General features: G+C 44.6%; 2 protein-coding genes across 3 annotated transcripts; both read left to right on the top strand.

Moving 5' to 3' along the window:
- Nucleotides 1,697–7,070, top strand: LOC8084427 (putative disease resistance RPP13-like protein 3). Its single transcript, XM_021466172.1, has 5 exons — nucleotides 1,697–1,777; nucleotides 1,876–2,791; nucleotides 3,015–5,150; nucleotides 5,672–5,773; nucleotides 6,480–7,070. The coding sequence occupies exons 2-5, from the start codon at nucleotides 1,899–1,901 to the stop codon at nucleotides 6,838–6,840; spliced, it is 3,492 nt and encodes a 1,163-aa protein (XP_021321847.1). The 5' UTR covers nucleotides 1,697–1,777; nucleotides 1,876–1,898; the 3' UTR covers nucleotides 6,841–7,070.
- On the top strand, nucleotides 11,963–21,279 carry LOC8084425 (serine/threonine-protein phosphatase BSL2 homolog). 2 transcript variants are annotated; one of them, XM_021446005.1, is made up of 21 exons: nucleotides 11,963–12,787; nucleotides 13,736–13,796; nucleotides 13,954–14,032; nucleotides 14,124–14,203; nucleotides 14,278–14,372; nucleotides 14,474–14,573; nucleotides 15,563–15,632; nucleotides 16,279–16,380; nucleotides 16,477–16,558; nucleotides 16,968–17,147; nucleotides 17,673–17,940; nucleotides 18,039–18,279; nucleotides 18,427–18,597; nucleotides 18,807–19,045; nucleotides 19,277–19,361; nucleotides 19,466–19,564; nucleotides 19,682–19,881; nucleotides 19,973–20,048; nucleotides 20,136–20,271; nucleotides 20,358–20,497; nucleotides 20,606–21,279. In XM_021446005.1, the coding sequence occupies exons 1-21, from the start codon at nucleotides 12,355–12,357 to the stop codon at nucleotides 20,690–20,692; spliced, it is 3,024 nt and encodes a 1,007-aa protein (XP_021301680.1). In that variant the 5' UTR covers nucleotides 11,963–12,354; the 3' UTR covers nucleotides 20,693–21,279. The 2 variants fall into 2 exon arrangements, with proteins under 2 accessions (XP_021301680.1, XP_002443577.1); XM_002443532.2 differs by having other exon boundaries at nucleotides 11,964–12,787; nucleotides 18,036–18,279.

Raw genomic sequence — 21,855 nt, 5'->3', positions numbered from 1 at the left:
ATAGAATCGACCTCTAGAAACCAACGTCCTACTCAACGACATGTAGAATGCAAACATATTGTTGTATCTTTTATCTACCAAGTGTACATATAATGTTAGACTAATTGTTAGTCAAAGTTTACATTGTTTGATCTCAGGAGACTAGTCATAACAAACAATTGATTTCATCTCTATTGCGTCATATGTAATCTAACCATTTGAGCACTAATAAGCATTTATTTCAATAGAGATTACTAAAAACTATTGATGTCACCCAAAAAAACATGTTTACATCCTTGTTCGGTGGATATTACCAAAACCCATTGGTGTCCCATTCGTCGGGTCGTCTTCTAGGAGTTGTCTCATCTCATAGGGAATATTATTGAGGTCAGTCCCCTTGCGTCATAACTCTGCTAGCTGGATACAAGGGGATGGTGATGATGTCTGTGGCCGTCCTAGGATGGTGGGAATGGTGCTTCCTCATCCCGATCTTGGGAGGTGGCGTTAGCACACACCCAAGGAGCCCAAGCACAGTGTGAAATGCATGCCATTTAATAGTTGTACCCATTGTGCTTTGTGATAGAGGCACACTGTAGCCTTTCTAAGGTGTCATTAACCCTTGTCTTCTAGATTGAGTTTTAGGCTTCATGCTCCTTTGGCATTCTACCTCTTTAAGCATCTCCAAAAAATTGAGCCAGCAGAACTTAATATTACAAAGTCACAACTAGAAGAATAGTGTCGTTAATTATGGAATGAATTCAGTGGAATACGAGTACTCATGTTAAGTCGAGATGTTCAACCACAAGAAACATAATAAACTGATCTACACTCAAATTGCACTTATGTTGCTCCCTAGCGGCCACTCATTCTACCTTCCTTCGTTTGAGCAAGCGCGATGCCTTTTACTTTCACTTCCTTGGTTCATATTTTGTAGTACTTAATAGAAAGGTGATGCTTTTGTTCATATTATGAGGCAGGTTGTAATTGGCAAAACTTTGGTGAGTGATTTGCATTTTATAGGAAGATGTAAATTGTGTGAAGTTCAAGCATTGTTTCGTTATTCTTAATTTGTTTGACACTCAAGGACTACTATGTAAAGAAGAATATTTGTTAAAGATATGTGTCCTTGTTAAGGATGAAAACGGATCAGATACAGACGGATATTGTCGATATCATATTTGTGTTTCATATTTCTGGTCGGATTCGGATTTAAATACAGATAATGTCAACCATATTGGATAAGATACGATTGGATGTCGACATCGTAAATATACGATTTAAGTATTCGAATACGGATACAATATCGGATATTGAGTATTCAAACTTAGATACGGATATATTTAAATCCAAACCTCTGTAAACAAATTCGGATCTCGAATACGGTGAGAAAATATCTCTGTCCTTGTTAAATTCTCTGGTCTTGTTGGCCATCCACAGCCTCACGCATAAGGCCTTGTTTAGTTCTGAAAAGATTTCGGATTTCGGTACTGTAGCACTTTCGTTTGTTTGTGACAAATATTATTCAATTATGGACTAACCAGGATCAAAAGATTCGTCTCGCGATTTCCAGCTAAACTGTGTAATTAGTTTTTGCTTTCGTCTATATTTAATACTTCATGCATGTGCCGCAAGATTCGATGTGACGGGAAATCTTGAAAACTTTTTACTTTTTGGGGTGAACTAAACAAGGCCTAAGTGAATGAATGAAAGAGGAACAAGTCGTCTCCCCTTCCTTCCGCTTCTGTTGCTCACAGAGGCCGGCAGGCCGCTGATGCTACCTTCCTTCTTGATCTTCTAGGTTCGTAATTCGGTATCGGTACTACTTGTTGTTTTCTGTTTGAGCATCTTTGTCTGTAAATTTAGGCACCACAGATGAGATGGGTAAGTAATGTGTAGCTGCATGCTCTTATGCCTCTGGCATGGGGATGGAGGATCCGACGGCGACCGCTTCTTTGGATGGCACCATTTCGAAGCTTCCAGGGAAGCTCGACAGGCTACTTCGTCATGGTACTCGCAGAAAAAAAAGGCTAATGCACCATGTCTGCACCCTGCCCAAGGGCGTGGTGGATGAGGTACCCCTCATCAAGGCCGATCTTGAGAAAATCTTAGCAATTTCCTCAGATCTGGAGGACGACCAGGCTATGACGGCCAGGTGCTGGAGGAAGGAGGTACGCGAGCTGTCCTACGATATGGAGGACTTCGTCGACCAATATGAGCACGCCCATGCCGTGTCCTGTTCCAGATCCATGATTCGTGGCCGCAAGATTGCTACTCAGCAGCGGCGTAAGAGCAAGATTAGTCTCCCTTGGCTCCGGGAAAAGCTGAGGCGGCGGCTGTGGATGGCCAACAAGACCAGAGAATTCAGCGCGCGCACGCAAGAGGCGCTCCAACGGCACAGCTTGTATAACCTCGACGCTGTTGCTGGCGCCTCTGCTTCTAGTAGGCGCACTTGTGCATATTCTGACCCTGCTTGGAATTCCACACCTTGTGGGGAAGAGGACGCCTATGTTGGTATCAATGATGCTATGGAAGAGTTGCTGATGATGATGCATGATGATCACGGGCACCAGAAGCTTAAGGTTGTGTCCATTGTTGGGTTCGGAGGGATTGGCAAGACAACACTTGCCACCGAGCTTTACCACAAGCTTGGGCATCAGTTCGAATGCCGGGCATTTGTTCGGACTTCCCACAAGCCTGATATGAGGAGGATTTTCATCAGCATGCTCTCCCAAGTTCGCCCACACCAGCCACCTGATAATTGGACGGTCCATAGCTTAATTTCCACCATCAGGACACATCTGCAGGATAAGAGGTGTGACTATATGTATCTTCAGTCTTCACTGCTGCACTGTTGCTAACATTAACTATATGCCTCAGTAATACTTGGGGTAGACAAAATATGTACAAGTATGAATCAGATAAAGAAAACAATACAAAGTCTGCTTAAAGGGAGAAATTCAGATTGCTCATTGTTCTTGTTTGATATTTTCCACTGATCTGACACAATGTTTTCACTGTAACAACAATATTTGCAGGTACTTGATTATAGTTGAGGATGTATGCACTGCGTCAACATGGGACATAGTTAAATACGCTTTACCAGATAGCAATTGCCGCAGCACAATATTAATAACAACAGAAATTGAGGATCTAGCTCTGCAATCTTGTGACCATGACCCCAAGTATGTTTATAAGATGAAACCTCTTGGTGAAGATAACTCGAGAAAATTATTTTTTGGCTTGGTTTTCGGCCAGCATGAATGTCCTTTGGAACTCAGGGAAATTTCTTGCAATATTATAAGTAAATGTGGTGGCTTGCCATTGGCCATTGTGACTGTTGCCAGCATTTTATCAAGTCAGCCAGGCGTACAAGGTCAATGGGATTTTGTCAATAAATCCATAGGTGAGAGTTTGTTGACAAATCCTACCTGGGAAGGGATGAAACAAGTCCTCGACCTTAGCTACAACAATCTTCCCCAGCAATTGAAAGCGTGCATCTTATACACTAGTTTGTATGAAGAGGATATCATAATTTGGAAGGATGATTTAGTTAACCAGTGGATAGCTGAAGGTTTTATCCAGACAACTGGAGGGCAAGACAAGAAACAAATTGGAAGGTCCTTTTTTGATAGGCTTATCAGTGGAAAACTGATACTCCCTGTAGATATAAATAGAAATGGTGAGGTTTTGTCCTGCGTGGTTCACCGCATGGTACTAAATCTTGTTATTAGAGACAAGTCAATGGAGGAGAACTTCGTCACTGCAATACATCACTCTCAAGCAGACACCATGCTTGCTGACAAGGTTCGTCGGCTGTCTCTTCAGTTTGGTAATGCAGAAGATGCAATACCCCCATCAAATATGAGACTGTCACACGTTCGAACACTAGCATTTTCAGGGGTCTTCAAGTGTTTGCCTTCCATTGAGCAATTTCGTCTTCTTCAAGTTCTAATTCTTCATTTCTGGGGCGATAAGGATATCATCAGTTTTGACATCACTAGAATTTCAGAACTTTTCCGGCTGAGATATTTGAAGGTCACATCCAATGTCACCTTAGAACTAGGTACCCAGATGCGATGCCTGCAATCTTTGGAAACACTTGCAATAGATGCAAGAGTAAGTGCAGTTCCATCAGATATTGTTCAGTTGCCAGGCTTACTGCATCTCCGTCTTCCTGCTGAGACAAACCTGCCAAATGGGATTGGGCACATGACATCACTTCGCACACTTGGATATTTTGATCTGAGTAGTAATTCGTTGGAGAATGTACAGAGCCTTAGCATGCTGACCAATCTCGGAGATCTCCAGCTCACCTGTTCTACAAAAGAGCCAGAAAGTCTGAATATGAAAACGCCATTCCTGCTGATGAACATGATTCTTGAGAAACTCAGCAACCTCAAGTCTCTAGCTCTGGTACCAACAAGAACTTTCAGTTATTATACAAAATCTATCGATGATGACGCTGGTGCTACCTGCATCACCATTTCTGATGGCTTCAGCACTTTGTCCTCTGCCCCAGCCCTTCTTCAGGGTTTTGAGGTTTCACCACGAATTTGCATATTCTTCTGTACGCCCAAGTGGATTGGACAACTCCACAAGCTCAGCATCTTAAAGTTTGGAGTTAGGAAAATAGACAGAGATGGTGTCGATGTCCTCAGAGGATTGCCTGCTCTTGCTGTACTCTCCCTGTATGTCCACACCAAACCTGCAGCAAGAATAGTCATTGGGAAGATCGGATTTTCAGTTATCAAGTACTTTAAGCTCAAATGCTGTGATCCTTGCTTGGAATTCGAGGAGGGTGCTATGCCTAATCTCCGTAGGCTGAAGCTTGCGTTCAATGCCTGCAATGCTGATCGACCGAGTACAATGCCTGTCGGAATCAAGTACTTGTCAGAGCTGAAAGAGGTATCTGCAAAAATCTGCGGTGCTGAGGAATCACACACAAGGACTGCCCAATTGGCATTTAGAGATGTCATCAGGGTGCATGCTGGGTGTCAGAGCGTCAATGTACAATGTGTAAAGCAGATCATTAGCAGTGAGGATGATCAGAGTAGTCAGAGTAGCATGAAAACAGCGAAATATCCACGAATTCAATATTTACCTTCCCCTGCCCAGGCCCCAGGCCGGAATCAGAACCGGCACCGGCGCTGGCCCGACAGCATCCCAAGAGAGTAAGTTTTTGGGCAGGAAATATGTGTGCAAACCACATGTGTGGTGAAAAATGAAAACTAACATAAAACACACTTCTGTAATTTGAAAATATTTGAAACTTGGCACATATATAATGCATCCATATATGAACTCATGTGCAAACGTTTGGAAGCAAATTCACTTTTGAAAATCATACGAAAATGATAAATTTCACTTGCATACGCACTACAAGACAAAATTTATGTTCTTTTTTTTTTGCCTTCTAATACACATGTTGATAAATTTTGTTTTTCGTATGGTATTTAAAAAATGATCTGTATCACAATTTTCATGTGACTATACATATATGAATAACTAACTATAGATGTGTGCGGTTTTTCAAAAAATTGAGTTAGGTATGTGTATTTTTAAATTAGTTTCTATGTTTTCATAGAAAACATGTTTTCCCATATATCCCCATTTTCCACTGTCTACCTGCCTACGCAACTCATAAATTTATTGCGGGCTCATCTAATTTGTCCCGTGCATTGCTCTCCAACAGGCAAACTACTGTGCGGCAAATGTTGACACCGACCCCATACGAGGACGGTTACCAGTGGAGGAAGTCCGGGCAGAGGATGATCAACAATGAACGTTTCCCGAGGTCAATAATCTCTCTCATCCTATCGGTACTCGTAATATGGATCGGTACCTTATGATGCATTTGGTAACGAGAAACGCTACAAAGAAAGTTTCAAGGAGAATCACTCGACCTGGTTTCTTCCGATTCTAGTTCTAATTTTAAGAATATAGCGAGGTAGCCAAACGGTTCCACAAAGTAATCTTGAATGTGCATAGAAAAGTTCCAAACGGTCCAAGGAGGAGCACACCAGGAAAATAGATTGAATTAACAGTTCCATCGGAAAATCTGACGTGTTGTAGCCATGTATTGTAATGTCATGCATTTAGATTATGATCTTAGTAAGTTGTTAAAGTTTCATTATCTACATTTTAAGTTAAATTTTCTAGTGTTATTTTACATTTAATCAAAACTACAAAAAAAATATTCAAGATCTTCGACTACGCTCTTAGTAACTACCTACTATTATTTGGTGCTCTAGACGTTGAATTTGCTTTATCTAAGAATTACTTTTTGTATTAACATTCTCTTTATTATAAAAATAGAATGCTTGCATTTAAACAATCAATATAGTAAAATGTTCTCTTTTTTTTTCTTGTCGAAATGGATATAAGCTGAATTGGATAAGCTAGAGCTTTTCTAATAGATTATTTCTATAAGTTTTAGCTACTAATTTATTAGACATGACACAAATAATTAAGCTGCTCAATCTGTACGCACGTGCGCGCAGGTGCTACTACAGCTGCGCCTACCGCCGCGACCGCAAATGCCGGGCCATCAAGCTGGTGCAGCAGTACAACGACGGCGCGCCGCCTCTGTTCGCCGTCAAGTACTGCAACCACCACACATGCGTCCCGGAGGCAAACCCGGCACGCCGGAGCCGGGGCCGGAACAAGGAGCTGCCGCTTGGCTTCGGAACCTCTGTGGCTGGAGCTGAGCAAGGAACTCGACTGCAAATTAGAAACAGCTACAGAGGAGACTCGTCGTCGTCCGAGTCCAGCCGCGCTCCTCAATCGTCAGATATGATAGTGTTCTATGACTCGACGTCAGAGGAGACTATGTACGTATTAGGGCCGGGGTCATGGTACTAATTAAATAGCGGTTGTATAAATAGATAGCAGTGGTCTACCACTGTAACGTACTACTAGTACTGGATCAGATTTAGCAGGTTGTAGAACGGCTCTTATAATCCGTATGATGACCTACACGTAATGTGTGGACACCATGGGTTTTCTTCTTATGTTAGACATATCAGTTATTTTAGTACAGTTAAATACTCACTATTCATAGTATACATGCTTAAATTCATGTGATTATCATATGTCGCAACTTATCGTCCGCTATCTGTGATCCACTACTTTTTTTTATACCAATCCGCTGTCAACCTGCTATATGTTATTTAGTACCTTGGCCAAGGGGTCTCAGCCCTCCACTGCCACCGGTGAACAAGATGACGAGGAGCAGGCACGAACCAAGCATGTTGCTGGGCGCAGTGTGAGTGTCTGCCCAAAATGGCCGAGGCCTTTTTTTTTTGGAAATCTTTTATATTAAAATAAAAAAATAGTGAAAGTTACAATGATGTGCCATAGACATGGCGCACTAAGGAAGATATAGTTATACAATTAGTTTTGTCCTCCCTAGCAGAAGGATATCGTATGCTATTACTCGCTAGTCATACTACCTAGCCGACATCGGCGGTCAGACGCGCTGGATTGCGTGGCGCCTCACCTGCTCTCCCTGTGTGTCAGGGAAGAGCTCTCGCATTGCCTCAGCATGCAAGGGGTGAGTTGGTTGACGAGGATACTGTCATAGATGTTCATGGCTACCGTGGTCGATCGTCTTCTGTCGAGCATTCCATCTGCTCCGTCACCACCAGAACCTCTCCCCGCTTAGAAGCCAGGACACATGAAAGTGATGTCATCGTCAGAGCATCGGATCGGGGAGCTGTAACCGATTACGGATCGTACGCCAACGATTCTGAATTTCTGATACGATACGTATTTCGTAGATCGGCGGGATCTGGTCGAGTATTACTTTTTGATAAATATTTATGTTTTGGAGACCGGCCGTGTCTTCTTTTTTGAGTACAGCGAGTATGATTTTGATTTATAACTATTCCTAAACGGATCATAAGTCGGGTAAATTTAGAGCAAGTATTATAGTGGGCTGTACTTTTAAACTTGCTCTTACAGCATAATATACTACACGCGCTCTTACAGCATAATATACTACACGCCACGTACGGATTCGTGTTGGAGTCGGCGGCAAAGCAAACTGAAAACCGTATATAGATAAATGTATTCGCGTGCTTGTTGTACTCGATCGTCTACTCAATCGTCAAGAAGCGATCGAGCGATGGCTTCATCACCATGCAAAAACAACCGGGAGATCTTGGGGGAGTCCTTGATGAGCCGGGATCATGATGAAGCTTCGCCGCCGCCGCCGCGCCATCAAGACCTCCCAGACGAGATCATCGAGGACATCTTCGCGCGTATGCCGGCCAAGTCGGTGCTCCGGTGCCGCTGCCTTTCCCGCGCCTGGGCCGCCACGCTGTCCTCGATCGGACGCCTTCGTCGACAGGCACTTGGACCTCGCCAACCGCCACCGCGAGGAGGTTCCTAGGCTCTGCTTCCTGCCGCGCTCGGCCGCCGTGTCGACGGTGTACGCGTGGTCGCCGGAGCTCGGCAAGGACGTCTTCACGCCGCTCATGGCCGTCCCTCACAACAGTCGCAACGGCAAGCTATACGCCGTCACCCGCACGTGCCGCGGCGTGCTCCTCCTGCGCGCGACGGAGGCGAGGATGTACTACCTCTGCAACCCGTCCATGGCGCAGATCGCCGCGCTTCCCGACGGCCGCATGGCGGGCCGCCCTTACCCGAGCAGCGACTACGCCAGCTTCGGCCTCGGCTACGACGCCCGGAGCAGGAGCCACAAGGTCGTGCGCCTCTTGTATTGTACCACGACTACCAACCCGCCGGCTGCGACATCTACGACGTCGGCGCGAGCTCCATCGGGCACTGGAGACCGGCGGCGGGCGCGGTGGTGCTCCCGCCGGGACGTGTCCGGATGAACCAGATGGGTGTCTTCGTTGAAGGCCACGTGCACTGGCCCACCATGGCCCGGCACGGAGAGGAGGAAGAACATATCGTCTCCTTCTCCGTGTCCGACGAAACGTTCGGCGCCTACGTCACGCCGCCGCCTGGCACGGCCGTCATGAGATTCGCGCTGGCGGAGCTCGCCGGATGCTTGTGCCTTCTCTCGGCGCCCCATTGTCCCCAATCGGGCCTGGAATCCGTCGACATCTGGTTACTGACCGACTATACCACGAGATCATGGGGCAAACACTGGCACATCGACCTGACCAAGCTGCCGCCGCCGCCGCCGCCGCCGGAAGTGGGCGACGACTTCATGTTCCACGGCGTCACTCCGCTCGCCCTCGTCGACGGCGGCCGGCGCGTACTCTTTGTCTCGAGAGAGTAGACGGCAGTCCCGTGTCCGTCGTGTTCCTGGCCCCCTTCGGCACGACGACAGCTCCCGACATCCCTGTGGAATTGGAATTCCTCACCGGGACGGTCGTCTCACTGGAGTCGTGCTCCGGTGACCCCGGAGCTGCTGGCCGCCGCTGGAACCCTCCCCTGTCGACGGCCAGGGTGGTGTGCCGCACGCCATGCCACGGCCTCGTCCTCCTGAGCCACCGGAGTGAAAACCACCATGTCTTGTGCAACCCTGTGACGCGAGCTGTGAGAAGCTTCGTCTTCCTCCCCGACCACGGCCGTCACGGATGCGCCGGCCTCGGGTACGATCCGTCGAGGGAGGAGCACGTCGTGGTGCATCTCTCCTACACGTCACGGTGCCTCGAGACACGGACGTACGCCATGGAGTGCAGGGTGTGGCCGGCGAGGGATCTGTATCCGACAACACTCGACGCTCAGCCGCCCATCCCTGCGGCGGTCGACGTGCCGCCGGTGCACGTCGGCGGCAAGATGTACTGGCCCCGGGAGCCGCGGCTCGGGACCGCCGCCGAAGAGAGTTCGCCATCCTGGCGTTCGACGTGTGCGCCGAGACCTTCGAGGTCGAGCCGGCGCCGCCTGCGGCTCTGTTAGGTGTCGTGGACAGCGGCGACAGGATGGTCCTCGCAGAGCTCGCCGGGAAGCTGTGCGCGGTGAAGTTGTCGGCGAGCATGGAGACCATGACTGTGTGGGGCAAGGACGACGTGGAGGGGTGGAGGAGAGAGCACGTTGTAGAGCTGCAGCAGTGGCCGGAGTTCTCGCCACGGACGACGGAGCTAGCAGTGATGCCCATGGCCGTCGACCCCATAGATGGCCGGATCTTGCTGGACACGGGCAAGGCACTGGGGTACTATGACGTGAGGAACGGGACTTTGCAGACAGTGTACTCGCTCGAGACACAGCTCGACTATCGCTGTCAGAACCATGGTGATGCCGTGTTCTTCATTGCGACAGTGTGTGAGGACAGCTTGCTCCGTCCCGACGATCGGAAGTCTAGGTTTTGGTAATTGTTGTTGCCAGTTGTTTTTTTTTTTATTCGGATCGACATACCATTTTTTGTTGTAAAACCTTTATAAAACTATGAAATTGTTGAGCCCATCTACGTGGCAATGAGTAAGCATCCTTCAGTTTCTTCCTTGGATCTAAAATAGAGAGCTTGCAGAGCCAAAAAAATTTCAACTTCTCCTTGTAATATGGTTTTTTTTCTAGTGTTTTAGCATTCAAAATTTAATACAAACTTTCCCTAGTAAATGTCTCCTAGTGAGGATTCCCTAGTGCTGTGTCTCCCTTGTTTTTCTCCGTCTAACCTTCTCTCCTTTGTCTACCATCCGACTCAATCCTCACTCTCCCACCTCTCCACCTCCTAGTGCGACGACTCCCCCACCATTCACCATAACCTTACCGTAAAGTCCATCGGATGTGCCTCCTTCTCGCCGTCTTTTTCATCTCCACCCAAGCTATCCCCTTGACGCCCCACTCTTTACTCTGCCCAACTGCCTTCTCTTGTTTCTCGGTTAGTAGTGCCACGGTCACCCCCATGCTCATCATCACCATAGGCTTGATTTTCTCTCAAGATGATCCCTCTAAGTCTGAGTGTCTGATGGACTTAGGTAAGCCTCACATCTTAACCTTAACATTGTCAAAGTTGGAGAAAAAAATTCACTGGCATCCTTAGATTGTGCAGAAAAAAATTAAGTGATAGAGCCTAGAATCACTCGACTGAAGTTTAGCTTTACTTAATTTCTTTAGGTGTAACCATATATTTATACGACTCCCCCACCTTTACATGATTTCAAAGGTTGTGATATATCAATATTAGGTCATTCTTAGTGAAGAGTTTTATAGTGTTTGCTTCCAAGACTACCACGTACGCACTCTATCTCAAATTGTAAGTTATTCCAAGAATCTCAGAGAGTCAAAACGTCTCAAGTTTGACCAAATTTATATGGTACAATAATAATATTTATGATATCAACTAAGTATCATTAGGTTCTTTATTAATTATATTTTTATAGTATATTTATTTGATGCCACAAAACTTTGTATTTTTTTATAATTTTGGTCAAATTTGAGATGCTTTGATTTTTCAAAATTCTTAGAATGACTTACAATTTTGAGATGGAGTATTATGCAATGAAACGAAACATGGAGAAAATATTCATTCTCAAAGTAAAGTTTTATTCTATTATTTTATAGACCTTTAATTTTATGACTTATCGCCCAAGCTCTTATTAAAAACGTTATCGTACCGTAAAAACGCTTATGTGAGAGTCTATCTTTGGTTGTACAGGCTGCAACGTTAAATACAACGATTTGCAAGCGGTAATGGGAAGAGAATCGATTACTTCTATTTTTATTTGGTTCCAACCGCGGTAATCACGAGACCGTTTTTTCTCCTTTATTTATTTTTTCACGGCAGCGTTCCTATATTTTGAAGTTGTCTTGTCTCCCTATATTTGGTAGATAATAAATGTTTGAATTAAAAAAAAAAGACACCTCTTCATAAAATACGACAAAATCCAAGGGTGAAACGATAATCCCAGCAGACAAACCCAACCTTTTTGTACAAAAATTCCTGGGAAAAATCCTCTCACGCTATAGACACCACACCACACCTACACTACACGCCCCGCCCCTCTCCCTGTCCGTCCTCCGTCGTCTCCGCCGTCTCTTCTTCACTCCTGTTTTTTTTCCACTCGAGTCCCCCACCTCCCCCGCATTTCCCACTCCCACTTGCAGCCTCCCCCACACCCACCACTCCGCCCCGCGCAATTCCCAAATCTCTCAGGGGCCTCTCCGCTTACCTCCCCCGCCTCGCGATCCCATCGCCTCCGCCTCGACCCGACCCGAGTCTCGCTTCGTCGCGGAGCGCCACCACCACGCCTCGCCGCCGCCGCCGCCGCCGCCGGCGGAGCGGCCAAAGCATAGAGGGTTATCTCCGGCTGATGGCGGCTGCGTCGGCCGCCGCAAGCTCCACCGTCTCCTAGGGCGGCGGTTACCTGAGGCTGAGCTCGTGCGCGCGCGTGGGGGGAAGATCCCCGTGCTCAGCTCGCGAAACCCTAGGGGCAGCAGGAGGCGAAGCTTGGCCCGGTCGCGATGGACGTGGACTCGCGCATGGCGACCGAGTCCGACTCCGACTCCGACGCGCGCGGCGGCGGCGGAGGCGGCGGCGGCGGGTCAGGGTCCGGGAGCGAGACCCCCACGGCGTCCCCGTCCCCGTCCCAGTCCCCATCCGCGTCCCCGTCGCCGTCCGCGCCCGGGACACCCACGGCCGCGGCTCCGGCCGCGTCTCCGGGGCCGGTGGCGGGGCCCAGGCCGGCGCCGGGTTACACGGTGGTGGACGCCGCGATGGACAAGAAGGAGGACGGGCCGGGGTGCCGGTGCGGCCACACGCTCACGGCAGTGCCGGCAGTCGGGGAGGAAGGCTCGCCCGGGTATGTGGGCCCCCGCCTGATACTCTTTGGTGGTGCCACCGCTCTTGAGGGCAACTCTGCCACGCCGCCCTCGTCGGCTGGGAGCGCCGGGATCCGTACGCCCCCCCTTCAACCTCAGCTTACTTGATGATTATTATTGTAGTTTTTTGAGAGCTAGTAGAGTTCAAAGCAAATTGAAATGGGACAAAAGGCTACGGGTTTGCTTGTTAATCTCGCTTTGCAGTAGGAGCTGGGGAAAAGCTTGTTTTGTGATAGAATGCTTTAGGGGATACGCTAGAGCAGATTTGTGGCTTTAGCGTTTAGGTGTCTCGTTCTAAGTTGCAATTCAGTGTATTGGCTGCTGGGCATGCTTGCACTTATAGGTGGGATTAGGATAAAAACAAATAATTGGCTGCGAATTTGAACTGCTGTCTGATTTGGACATTAATTATTAGCGAGATGCTAAGGCTCTTTGTTGTCTGGTAACTCCATGTGTGCAGCCTGTTACTTGGGGCCATGTATGGTGCTTTTATTTGGTTTGATTTGAGTTGCCAATCTTAGTTAATGAACAATAATACTCTATTACTTTTTAACTGCAGTTACTTATCAAAGTACAATTTTTATTACAGCTGTGGGACATTCTTGTATTGAGAATAGCTAGGACATTATGGTTCCTTTTATGCATATTTTTTGCTGCCATCCTTTTTCTTTAGCATTATGATTGTGTGGCAAAAGAAATATTCAATTCAATGTCCCCATATTGGAATGTTACTTTGAAATTTCGCTGTGGTTGGACATTATGGAGGTCCATCGAACGCTGTAGGTTAAGCTTGAAGCATTTATTAACTAGATTGAACTGTACTGCTTCAAAACAAGTTCTTTGAGGCATAACATTAGAGAGTGACACCTTTTTATTGTACCACCTACCATAAGTCACTCAAAACAATATTGGAAATGTTGCAGGCAGGACCTTAGCCAGTGTTGAAAAGGAATTTTATCTCCTTTAGATACAAAAGTTGACAAAACCTTACCATAACCTTGTTTTCTGTATGGATTTGTCACAGGTCTTGCTGGTGCCACCGCAGATGTCCATTGTTATGATGTGTTGTCAAATAAGTGGACCAGGTAGAGTGTTTCAGGAATTGTCTGTATTCTGTGCAATGCGGTGCTTAGATACTATGTTTGTCGTTTTCTTATCCCAAGTTTGTTGCATCTTATGCCCATTTCTGGATATCATGTACCACTTATTAGTTCAATTTGACCGCAACATTAATGTTGCCAGGCTTACTCCACTTGGTGAACCTCCTTCACCAAGAGCTGCACATGTAGCCACTGCTGTTGGGACCATGGTGGTCATTCAGGTACCTAGCTTAGCTGTGTCAATTTTGTTGTCAGACGAGTGCTGATGCAACAGTGACTTCATCTATCCCTTCGTATTTTGTTATCTTTTAGGGTGGAATTGGCCCTGCTGGCTTATCTGCTGAGGACCTTCATGTTTTGGATCTTACACAACAACGACCGCGATGGCATAGGTGGTTGCTATTCTACTGTGGTTTAAATTTGGACTGTTAGTTTATCTGCTGAGGATTCTATTTCTTGTTTGCAGAGTGGTGGTTCAAGGTCCTGGTCCTGGTCCACGGTATGGACATGTGATGGCTTTGGTTGGGCAGCGATTCTTATTGACAATTGGTGGCAATGATGGTAGGAATTTGCTTATGTGTCTGTCATGTCTAGATTATATAGCTATGTGCAGATCGTTCTCGCTAACCGATGTTGATAGTAAGACTGCATCAATGTTTCAGGAAAACGGCCCCTGGCAGATGTATGGGCCCTTGATACTGCGGCTAAGCCATATGAGTGGAGAAAACTTGAGCCAGAAGGTGAAGGGCCACCACCATGCATGTAAGTGCAAGTGGCCCAATAATAATGAGGAAATTTTGGCCATTTTGGATTCTTGCTTAAATCAGTTGAGCTTAAAACACTTAGATTTCATGGAATGATGTTGCTGCATACATTAATGAGCTGCTTTTGATTCATGTTAAATTGCTTCGTAATTTGTAATAAAGTTCCCACTTCCCAGTGCTTTTCGTCCCTTTTTATTCTATCATTCTGTACGGTATGCAGCTGCTTGTTCTGGCACCATTGTTAGTTTTAGTACTGTTTTTGTCTTCTGGGGTGATTATTGAAAACCTTTTCTTTGGACTAAAGACCACTTGGCCAAGCTTTATTGAAAGCTTAATAGTAGTTACTGGAGTAAGCGAGTTTATACAAGCAAAAGTACTGAACCTCCCTACCACAGGAGGACTCAACAACCTGCTTCGACAACCAAACTTCTAACTACAAAACAAACCAGATACCACCTCTCCAACCAGTTTTTCCCACACCAGAGAAACCAACAGAACCAGCATCAGTAAGACACTAACACCCTCTGGACCGAAAGGAAAATAGAAAGCAGCACTCAGCCTTAAAATAGCAAGGCTGACTCTACATTTGCGCCTCCATCTTGGCCTTCTTGTTCAGAACCAGCACCTCCGAGCACTTCAACAATGCCGTCAGCTTGTGCATTATCGTCTTAATGAAAACCAGGTCATTCCTTCCTTCCATAATCCATAGCACCCACATCGCCCCTGCACAGAAGAACAACATCGTCAGTCTTTTTTCCTGACCTTTCCCTGTTCAGCTTATATTAGTGTTGTCTGTGCTAAAGTTACAAAGAAAGTTTTGTTCAGTCTATTTGTATGACAAACACCACATATCTTGATTACATGGAACCTTTCGCTACCGACTATACTCCACATCTAGTTAACCATACTTTTTTGTAAGCTGCTGAATGTAAATATGTTTCTTTTCCTGTATATTCTCTGTTAACTGTATTACATGGTGATGCTCAGGTATGCAACTGCTAGTGCCCGTTCTGATGGCCTCCTTTTGCTTTGTGGTGGAAGGGATGCCAATAGTGTGGTAAGTACCATGTTATTTGTGGGAGTAGCATCTCCTATAGTCTGTAGCAAAATTTAGGAGTTGCTGATTGGGGATATTTGGTTGCTTGACAATTTATAATTTATTCTAATTCTAATAGGACTAGTATAGGGTATTAAATTTGCCTGTCTCTGTTTTCTGGAGTTGAAGGCAGCTTAAGATGCACAACTGCACAAGGGTTCATGTGGCATTTCTGGCAATTAGATGAATGAAAGTTAGATGCACCATATGCATATGTTATATGCTGCAAATATTCCTTTTTAGTCTTGTACTCTTGTTATCACATCCTTTTCTGTGACATTGGATGAGTGCTTTTTAAGTAATTTTCAAGTGTACATAATCCATAATGGTATGCTTGAGTCAGTTACCAACAAAATTGTGTCCTATATGAACTTTGGATCAGTCTGAAAAAGTCATGCTCACCTGAACATGAAACTAAGTCTGTATCTACTTGATCAGCATGCTACTGGTGAATCAGACCTCTAAGATGGGCCTTTCTGTAACTGCACTAATTTTGAAGCCACAGTAGCTCCCTGTGTCTACTTTCTTTTGCAACTTCACTCCAAGCATACTTAGTCTCAAATAATGACATTCTTTTGTCTTTTCCCCCCTTCACTCTGATCATCAGCCCCTATCAAGTGCATATGGGCTCGCTAAGCATAGAGATGGGCGTTGGGAGTGGGCAATTGCACCTGGTGTGTCTCCATCACCCAGATACCAACATGCAGCTGTAAGTTGTCTACTTTTCCTGTTTTCACTTATTTATTCAAAGTTGCGATTTCCTAAGTATTGTTAGTGTAATTTTTTTTTCCTTTGGTTGCAATAGGTTTTTGTCAATGCACGGCTTCATGTCTCAGGAGGTGCTCTCGGGGGTGGTCGCATGGTAGAAGACTCCTCAAGCGTTGCAGGTTCCATTTTTTTAACTTTCTTTGGTCAGCACATTTTCATGGTATTCGATAGCAAATTTTACCATTTCTATTACAAGTCAACATATAGATCTCAGTTTCTTTGCAGGTCACTAGCAGAAAAGTAATTTAGAAATAATTACTATCTTTTACTAAGCTCAGCATTGTATTTTTTGTTGTTGGTAAATTGCTCATATGCTGCAATGGTTGATTAGTAAATACAAGTACTTATGTTGTTCGTTATTGGCTACTTGTAATGCAAATAACCTTTTTCATTAAAGCACATAGTTTGTAAAGTACCAGAACTTGGTCAGTATTTTCAGCATTGACCACTCAATCTTTTATGTAGGTAATATAATATTTCTATTTCCCTGTTTATCTACTTAGTTTCTGTGCCATGCTGCCTTTTCAGTATTGGACACTGCTGCTGGAGTTTGGTGTGATACCAAATCAGTAGTTACAACTCCAAGGACAGGAAGATATAGTGCAGACGCAGCAGGCGGTGATGCTTCTGTAGAGCTTACACGGCGGTGCAGGCATGCAGCTGCCGCTGTTGGTGATTTGATATTTGTTTATGGAGGTTTACGGGGAGGTAAGACACTTCAGTCTCTTTGTCACCTAATTGCTAATATCAAGTACCATGCATCCCCGCTCCCCTCTTGCCATGCGTATCCTGTTTTCTTTTACTTGTTTGCAAGAAATTGATTACTGAGTTGGGTTGCTTCAAATTTGCATAGTTTCCTCTGTGATTTGATTTATTTTGATCACATAAGTGACGTTCTTATGCACAAAGCTTAAGAATTTGCCATGTTCCTGTTAGTTATCAAATACATTTGCTTCCTTTTATGTTACTCATTGAAACATCTTTACTGGATATGCTTGGTGGATACACATTTCTTATAATCCTTTTCATCTTGGAGAAGAGATTAGGAATTTAGGGTACCAAGTGATTAGCACAAACATAATTAGAATTTTGATTATGCTCATCACTGTGCAACTCTTAAGAGTTTTCTAGATGTGGTTTTTTGGACTGCATTTCTGACATCCATTTTGTCTCAGATCTGTAGGTTGATTATCTATGTCTATTGATACTAAATTTAATGCAATTGCTCCACAGGTGTGCTGCTAGATGACCTCCTAGTTGCTGAAGATCTTGCTGCTGCTGAAACAACCAGTGCAGCTAATCATGCAGCAGCAGCTGCTGCATCCGCAAATGTACAAAGAGAACCTGGTAGATATGCCTACAATGATGATCAATCAGGACAAACAGTTACTGTTTCAAGTCCTGATGGAGCTGTTGTTCTTGGGACTCCAGTTGCTCCTCCGGTCAATGGAGACATGTATACTGATATTAGTCCTGAGAATGCCATTATACAGGGACAGAGGTTTGGATCATTTATCGCCTAGATCAGAAATGCTGTTTGAAGTTGCTATGCATTGAGAATTTGAGATGTGTGTTCCAAACTTAATTTTTGTGCAGAAGATTGAGCAAAGGTGTTGATTATTTGGTTGAAGCATCAGCTGCAGAGGCTGAGGCAATCAGTGCTACTCTAGCTGCTGTAAAGGCTAGGCAAGTTAACGGAGAGATGGAGCATTCGCCTGACAGGGAACAGTCTCCAGATGCTGCACCAAGTACCAAGCAAAATTCAAGCCTCATAAAACCAGATGCTGCTCTTGTGAACAATTCAACACCACCTCCTGGGGTTCGGTTGCACCATAGAGCAGTGAGTTGAAAACTTAGTTCATTTTGCTGCTTTTTTTTTAAATTTAATTATTCTTATTTAGACATTCAATATGTTTCATCTTAGAAGGCATTGCCTCAAAATGACTCTTATTTGTTTTGACGCCAGTTACATATTTTGGTCTTGTAGGTTGTGGTTGCAGCAGAAACTGGAGGTGCCTTAGGTGGCATGGTTAGGCAGCTGTCGATTGACCAGTTTGAGAATGAAGGTAGAAGGGTCATTTATGGCACCCCTGAGAATGCAACTGCGGCAAGGAAATTACTAGATCGGCAAATGTCTATTAATAGTGTGCCCAAAAAGGTATTCTAATTTTTTCTACTACGTGTAAGATTATAGGTCAAAAGCAACATGTGCTAGAAATACTTATTTGAAACTTAAACGAGTTATTATCATAATGGCTTCTGCTAAAAAACAAGCACTTCATATGATAGTGTTTTCTCTAAGGTGAAGATTTCTATATTGCTTGGCTAATTAGTCACCTAATTATATTCTGTGGCCCAATTATCCAGGTAATTGCTTCTCTTCTGAAACCTCGTGGTTGGAAGCCCCCTGTGCGAAGGCAGTTCTTTCTTGATTGCAATGAGATTGCAGATCTATGTGATAGTGCTGAAAGAATATTTTCAAGTGAACCTAGCGTCTTACAGCTTAAAGCTCCCATTAAGATATTTGGTGATCTGCATGGTCAATTTGGTGATCTCATGCGCTTATTTGATGAATACGGTGCTCCTTCAACAGCTGGAGACATTGCGTGAGTATTTTGTGATTTGTTTCTTTTTTTTTTGGTTTGTTCCTTCCTGGATTTGACTAATATTGTTTTGGATTGTGGAACTCCAAAATTATTTTGGATTCGAAGACTCGAAATGCCTATTCTCTGAAAGCAATAATAGGAATCTCAATGTTAAGTTGAAGTTCTTCATTTATTATGTGATATAAATGCTCCTGACTACATATGTACTTTTTTTAACAAAAAAAACTGCAGTTACATTGATTATCTTTTCTTGGGAGATTATGTCGATCGTGGTCAGCATAGTCTGGAGACAATCAGTCTTCTCCTTGCACTGAAGGTAGTCTTACTAGTAGGCTTCAAATATGAATTGCAGCTGCATCTTTTCATCAGGCGTCATTTCTTTCTAAAAAAAATTAAAATCATGTTCGCTGTATAATTCAGGTTGAATATCCTCATAATGTACATTTAATTCGAGGGAATCATGAAGCAGCGGATATCAATGCTCTTTTTGGGTTCCGAATAGAGTGCATAGAGAGAATGGTAATGAGTTTGTGGTTCCATCTTTGCTGTCCTCTAGACATGCCTGTCCTATGTTCAGCTGACATCGTTTTAAAAAAAAGATTTGCTGACATGTGTTATTTTCTTTGCCACTAAAAGGGTGAGCGGGATGGTATCTGGACCTGGCATCGTGTGAACAGGTTATTTAATTGGCTTCCTTTGGCTGCCCTAATAGAAAAGAAGATAATTTGTATGCATGGTGGTATTGGTCGGTCCATCAACCATATAGAGCAAATTGAAAATCTTCAAAGACCAATTACCATGGAAGCTGGCTCAGTTGTTCTGATGGATCTTCTATGGTCAGTATTTGAACTGCACTGTTATCAGATTATTTTTGCAAGATCCTATAACATTTGTTGATGTCATGATTTATTTGTTTGTTGCTTGAAGGTCTGATCCAACTGAGAATGACAGCGTAGAGGGACTCAGGCCAAATGCACGGGGCCCTGGTCTTGTTACCTTTGGGGTCAGTATCATCTGTTATTGTGTCCTTTTTCAGTTGCTGGTTCCCATAATTTATGAATTATGTGCTTAACGTGCATTGTCACCACAGCCTGATAGAGTTATGGAGTTCTGCAACAACAATGACCTGCAGTTGATTGTGCGAGCACATGAGTGTGTGATGGATGGCTTTGAGCGTTTCGCTCAAGGTCACTTGATCACTCTTTTCTCGGCTACAAATTACTGTGGTGAGCATAAGCTTTTCAGATGTGACTCATTTCTTGTTTTCTCATGCACTTGGATTGTCCAGTTATTTAACATGGTATGCGTGCAGGAACGGCAAACAACGCAGGTGCAATCTTAGTTCTCGGAAGGGATCTGGTGGTTGTTCCAAAACTCATCCATCCTTTGCCGCCTGCCATTACATCACCTGAGACATCTCCGGAGCATCATATTGAGGACACATGGATGCAGGTAATGGTGGTTTATAGTATAATATTGGATACTGGTAACTGATGTATTTGCGGTGACTGTTATGCTTTGGCCATTTCTAACACCATATTTTATTGGAATAAAATCCAGGAGTTGAATGCCAACAGACCGCCAACACCAACCAGGGGCCGCCCTCAAGCACCCAACAATGACCGAGGCTCCCTTGCCTGGATATAGCAGCCTGGCCGTACTATGAAACAATTGATTTCTTGCCTCCCACCAGTGGCTTGAGGCTATACTATCCATCCATCCTGGGCACATGCAGGCGGTCTGTGCTGGAAGCACATGCTAGCCCAAAACAACGTCGAAAGGGAACTGTTCAGGGAGCGAGACTAAGCGGTGCTCTGAAGACGAAGGCCAGAAGAGATTCACCAATCACCGCAGACAGCGCTCCTCAAATCCTTTTCCCAAACATGAGAAGTAGAAGAACAGAATGAAGTGTCGGTAAACCACAGGGTCTTGCCTGAGATCGCGCCTGTACATACTCAGATGCCAGCAGATAGGCGGGGGGTTGTGTATGTGTTAATTTTTGTTGAGCGTCAAAGGGGATAGCAGCGTCCATTGTACTAGGTATTCATTTGCTGTAGATTTTTTGTTTGTCTCTCGTGTTGCAAAGTATGGAGTGGGAAAATGGGTTTACTTATGTCGGGTCTTGTATAATAGTGTTGTCGCCTGTTTATGTTAGCAGTGAGTTAGCTGTCAGCACACCTTACACCTCCCTCCTGTTGTAATTCTCGTCACCAGTGCTGAGAATGTGTACAATATATTGTTGTCTGTTGTCCAAAGTTTTGGGTTATGGACGGGTTTGGTGATTTGATTTGATTTATTACAGAAGCAATATGTTGTTCGATTTTGAGCTTTATGCTGTGCACCTTTGGGCTTTGGGAAGTGACACTACTGACAGAACGTGTGCAAGGCGACTTGAATTGATGGTTGCTTGTATTACAACTTATATATATTGTAGTACAATTTTCAAGTCAATATAAACATTTCTTGTATTTTGGTGTTTGATTGTTTACATTTTGTTGCACAAAGTAACCTCTATGTTGTAGCAGTGATATCATGTTCCTATTAGAGGTATGTGGAGCGAGCATAGCCCATTTTCTTTTCATGTTTCTACTAGAGGTGTGTGTTGGGGGGGGGGGGGGGGGGGCGAGCATGTTTTATTGTGCGCGCCTTTCGGTTTTCGCAAATCTGTGTACTAAGCTAATACTGCATTCGACTTTGATTTGAGCACTGTGCAAGCTTGCGAAGAGTACAACCAAACACGAGCAAACCACTTCATAGACCTAGATATAGACTAAGGCCCTGTTTAGATTGCTGATGAAAATTTTTTAAGC

Source organism: Sorghum bicolor, chromosome 8, assembly GCF_000003195.3.
Source record: "Sorghum bicolor cultivar BTx623 chromosome 8, Sorghum_bicolor_NCBIv3, whole genome shotgun sequence".
NCBI classification, from domain to species: Eukaryota; Viridiplantae; Streptophyta; class Magnoliopsida; order Poales; family Poaceae; genus Sorghum; species Sorghum bicolor.
Note: the sequence above shows the minus strand (reverse complement) of the source record. Positions and strands in the feature narration are given on the sequence as shown.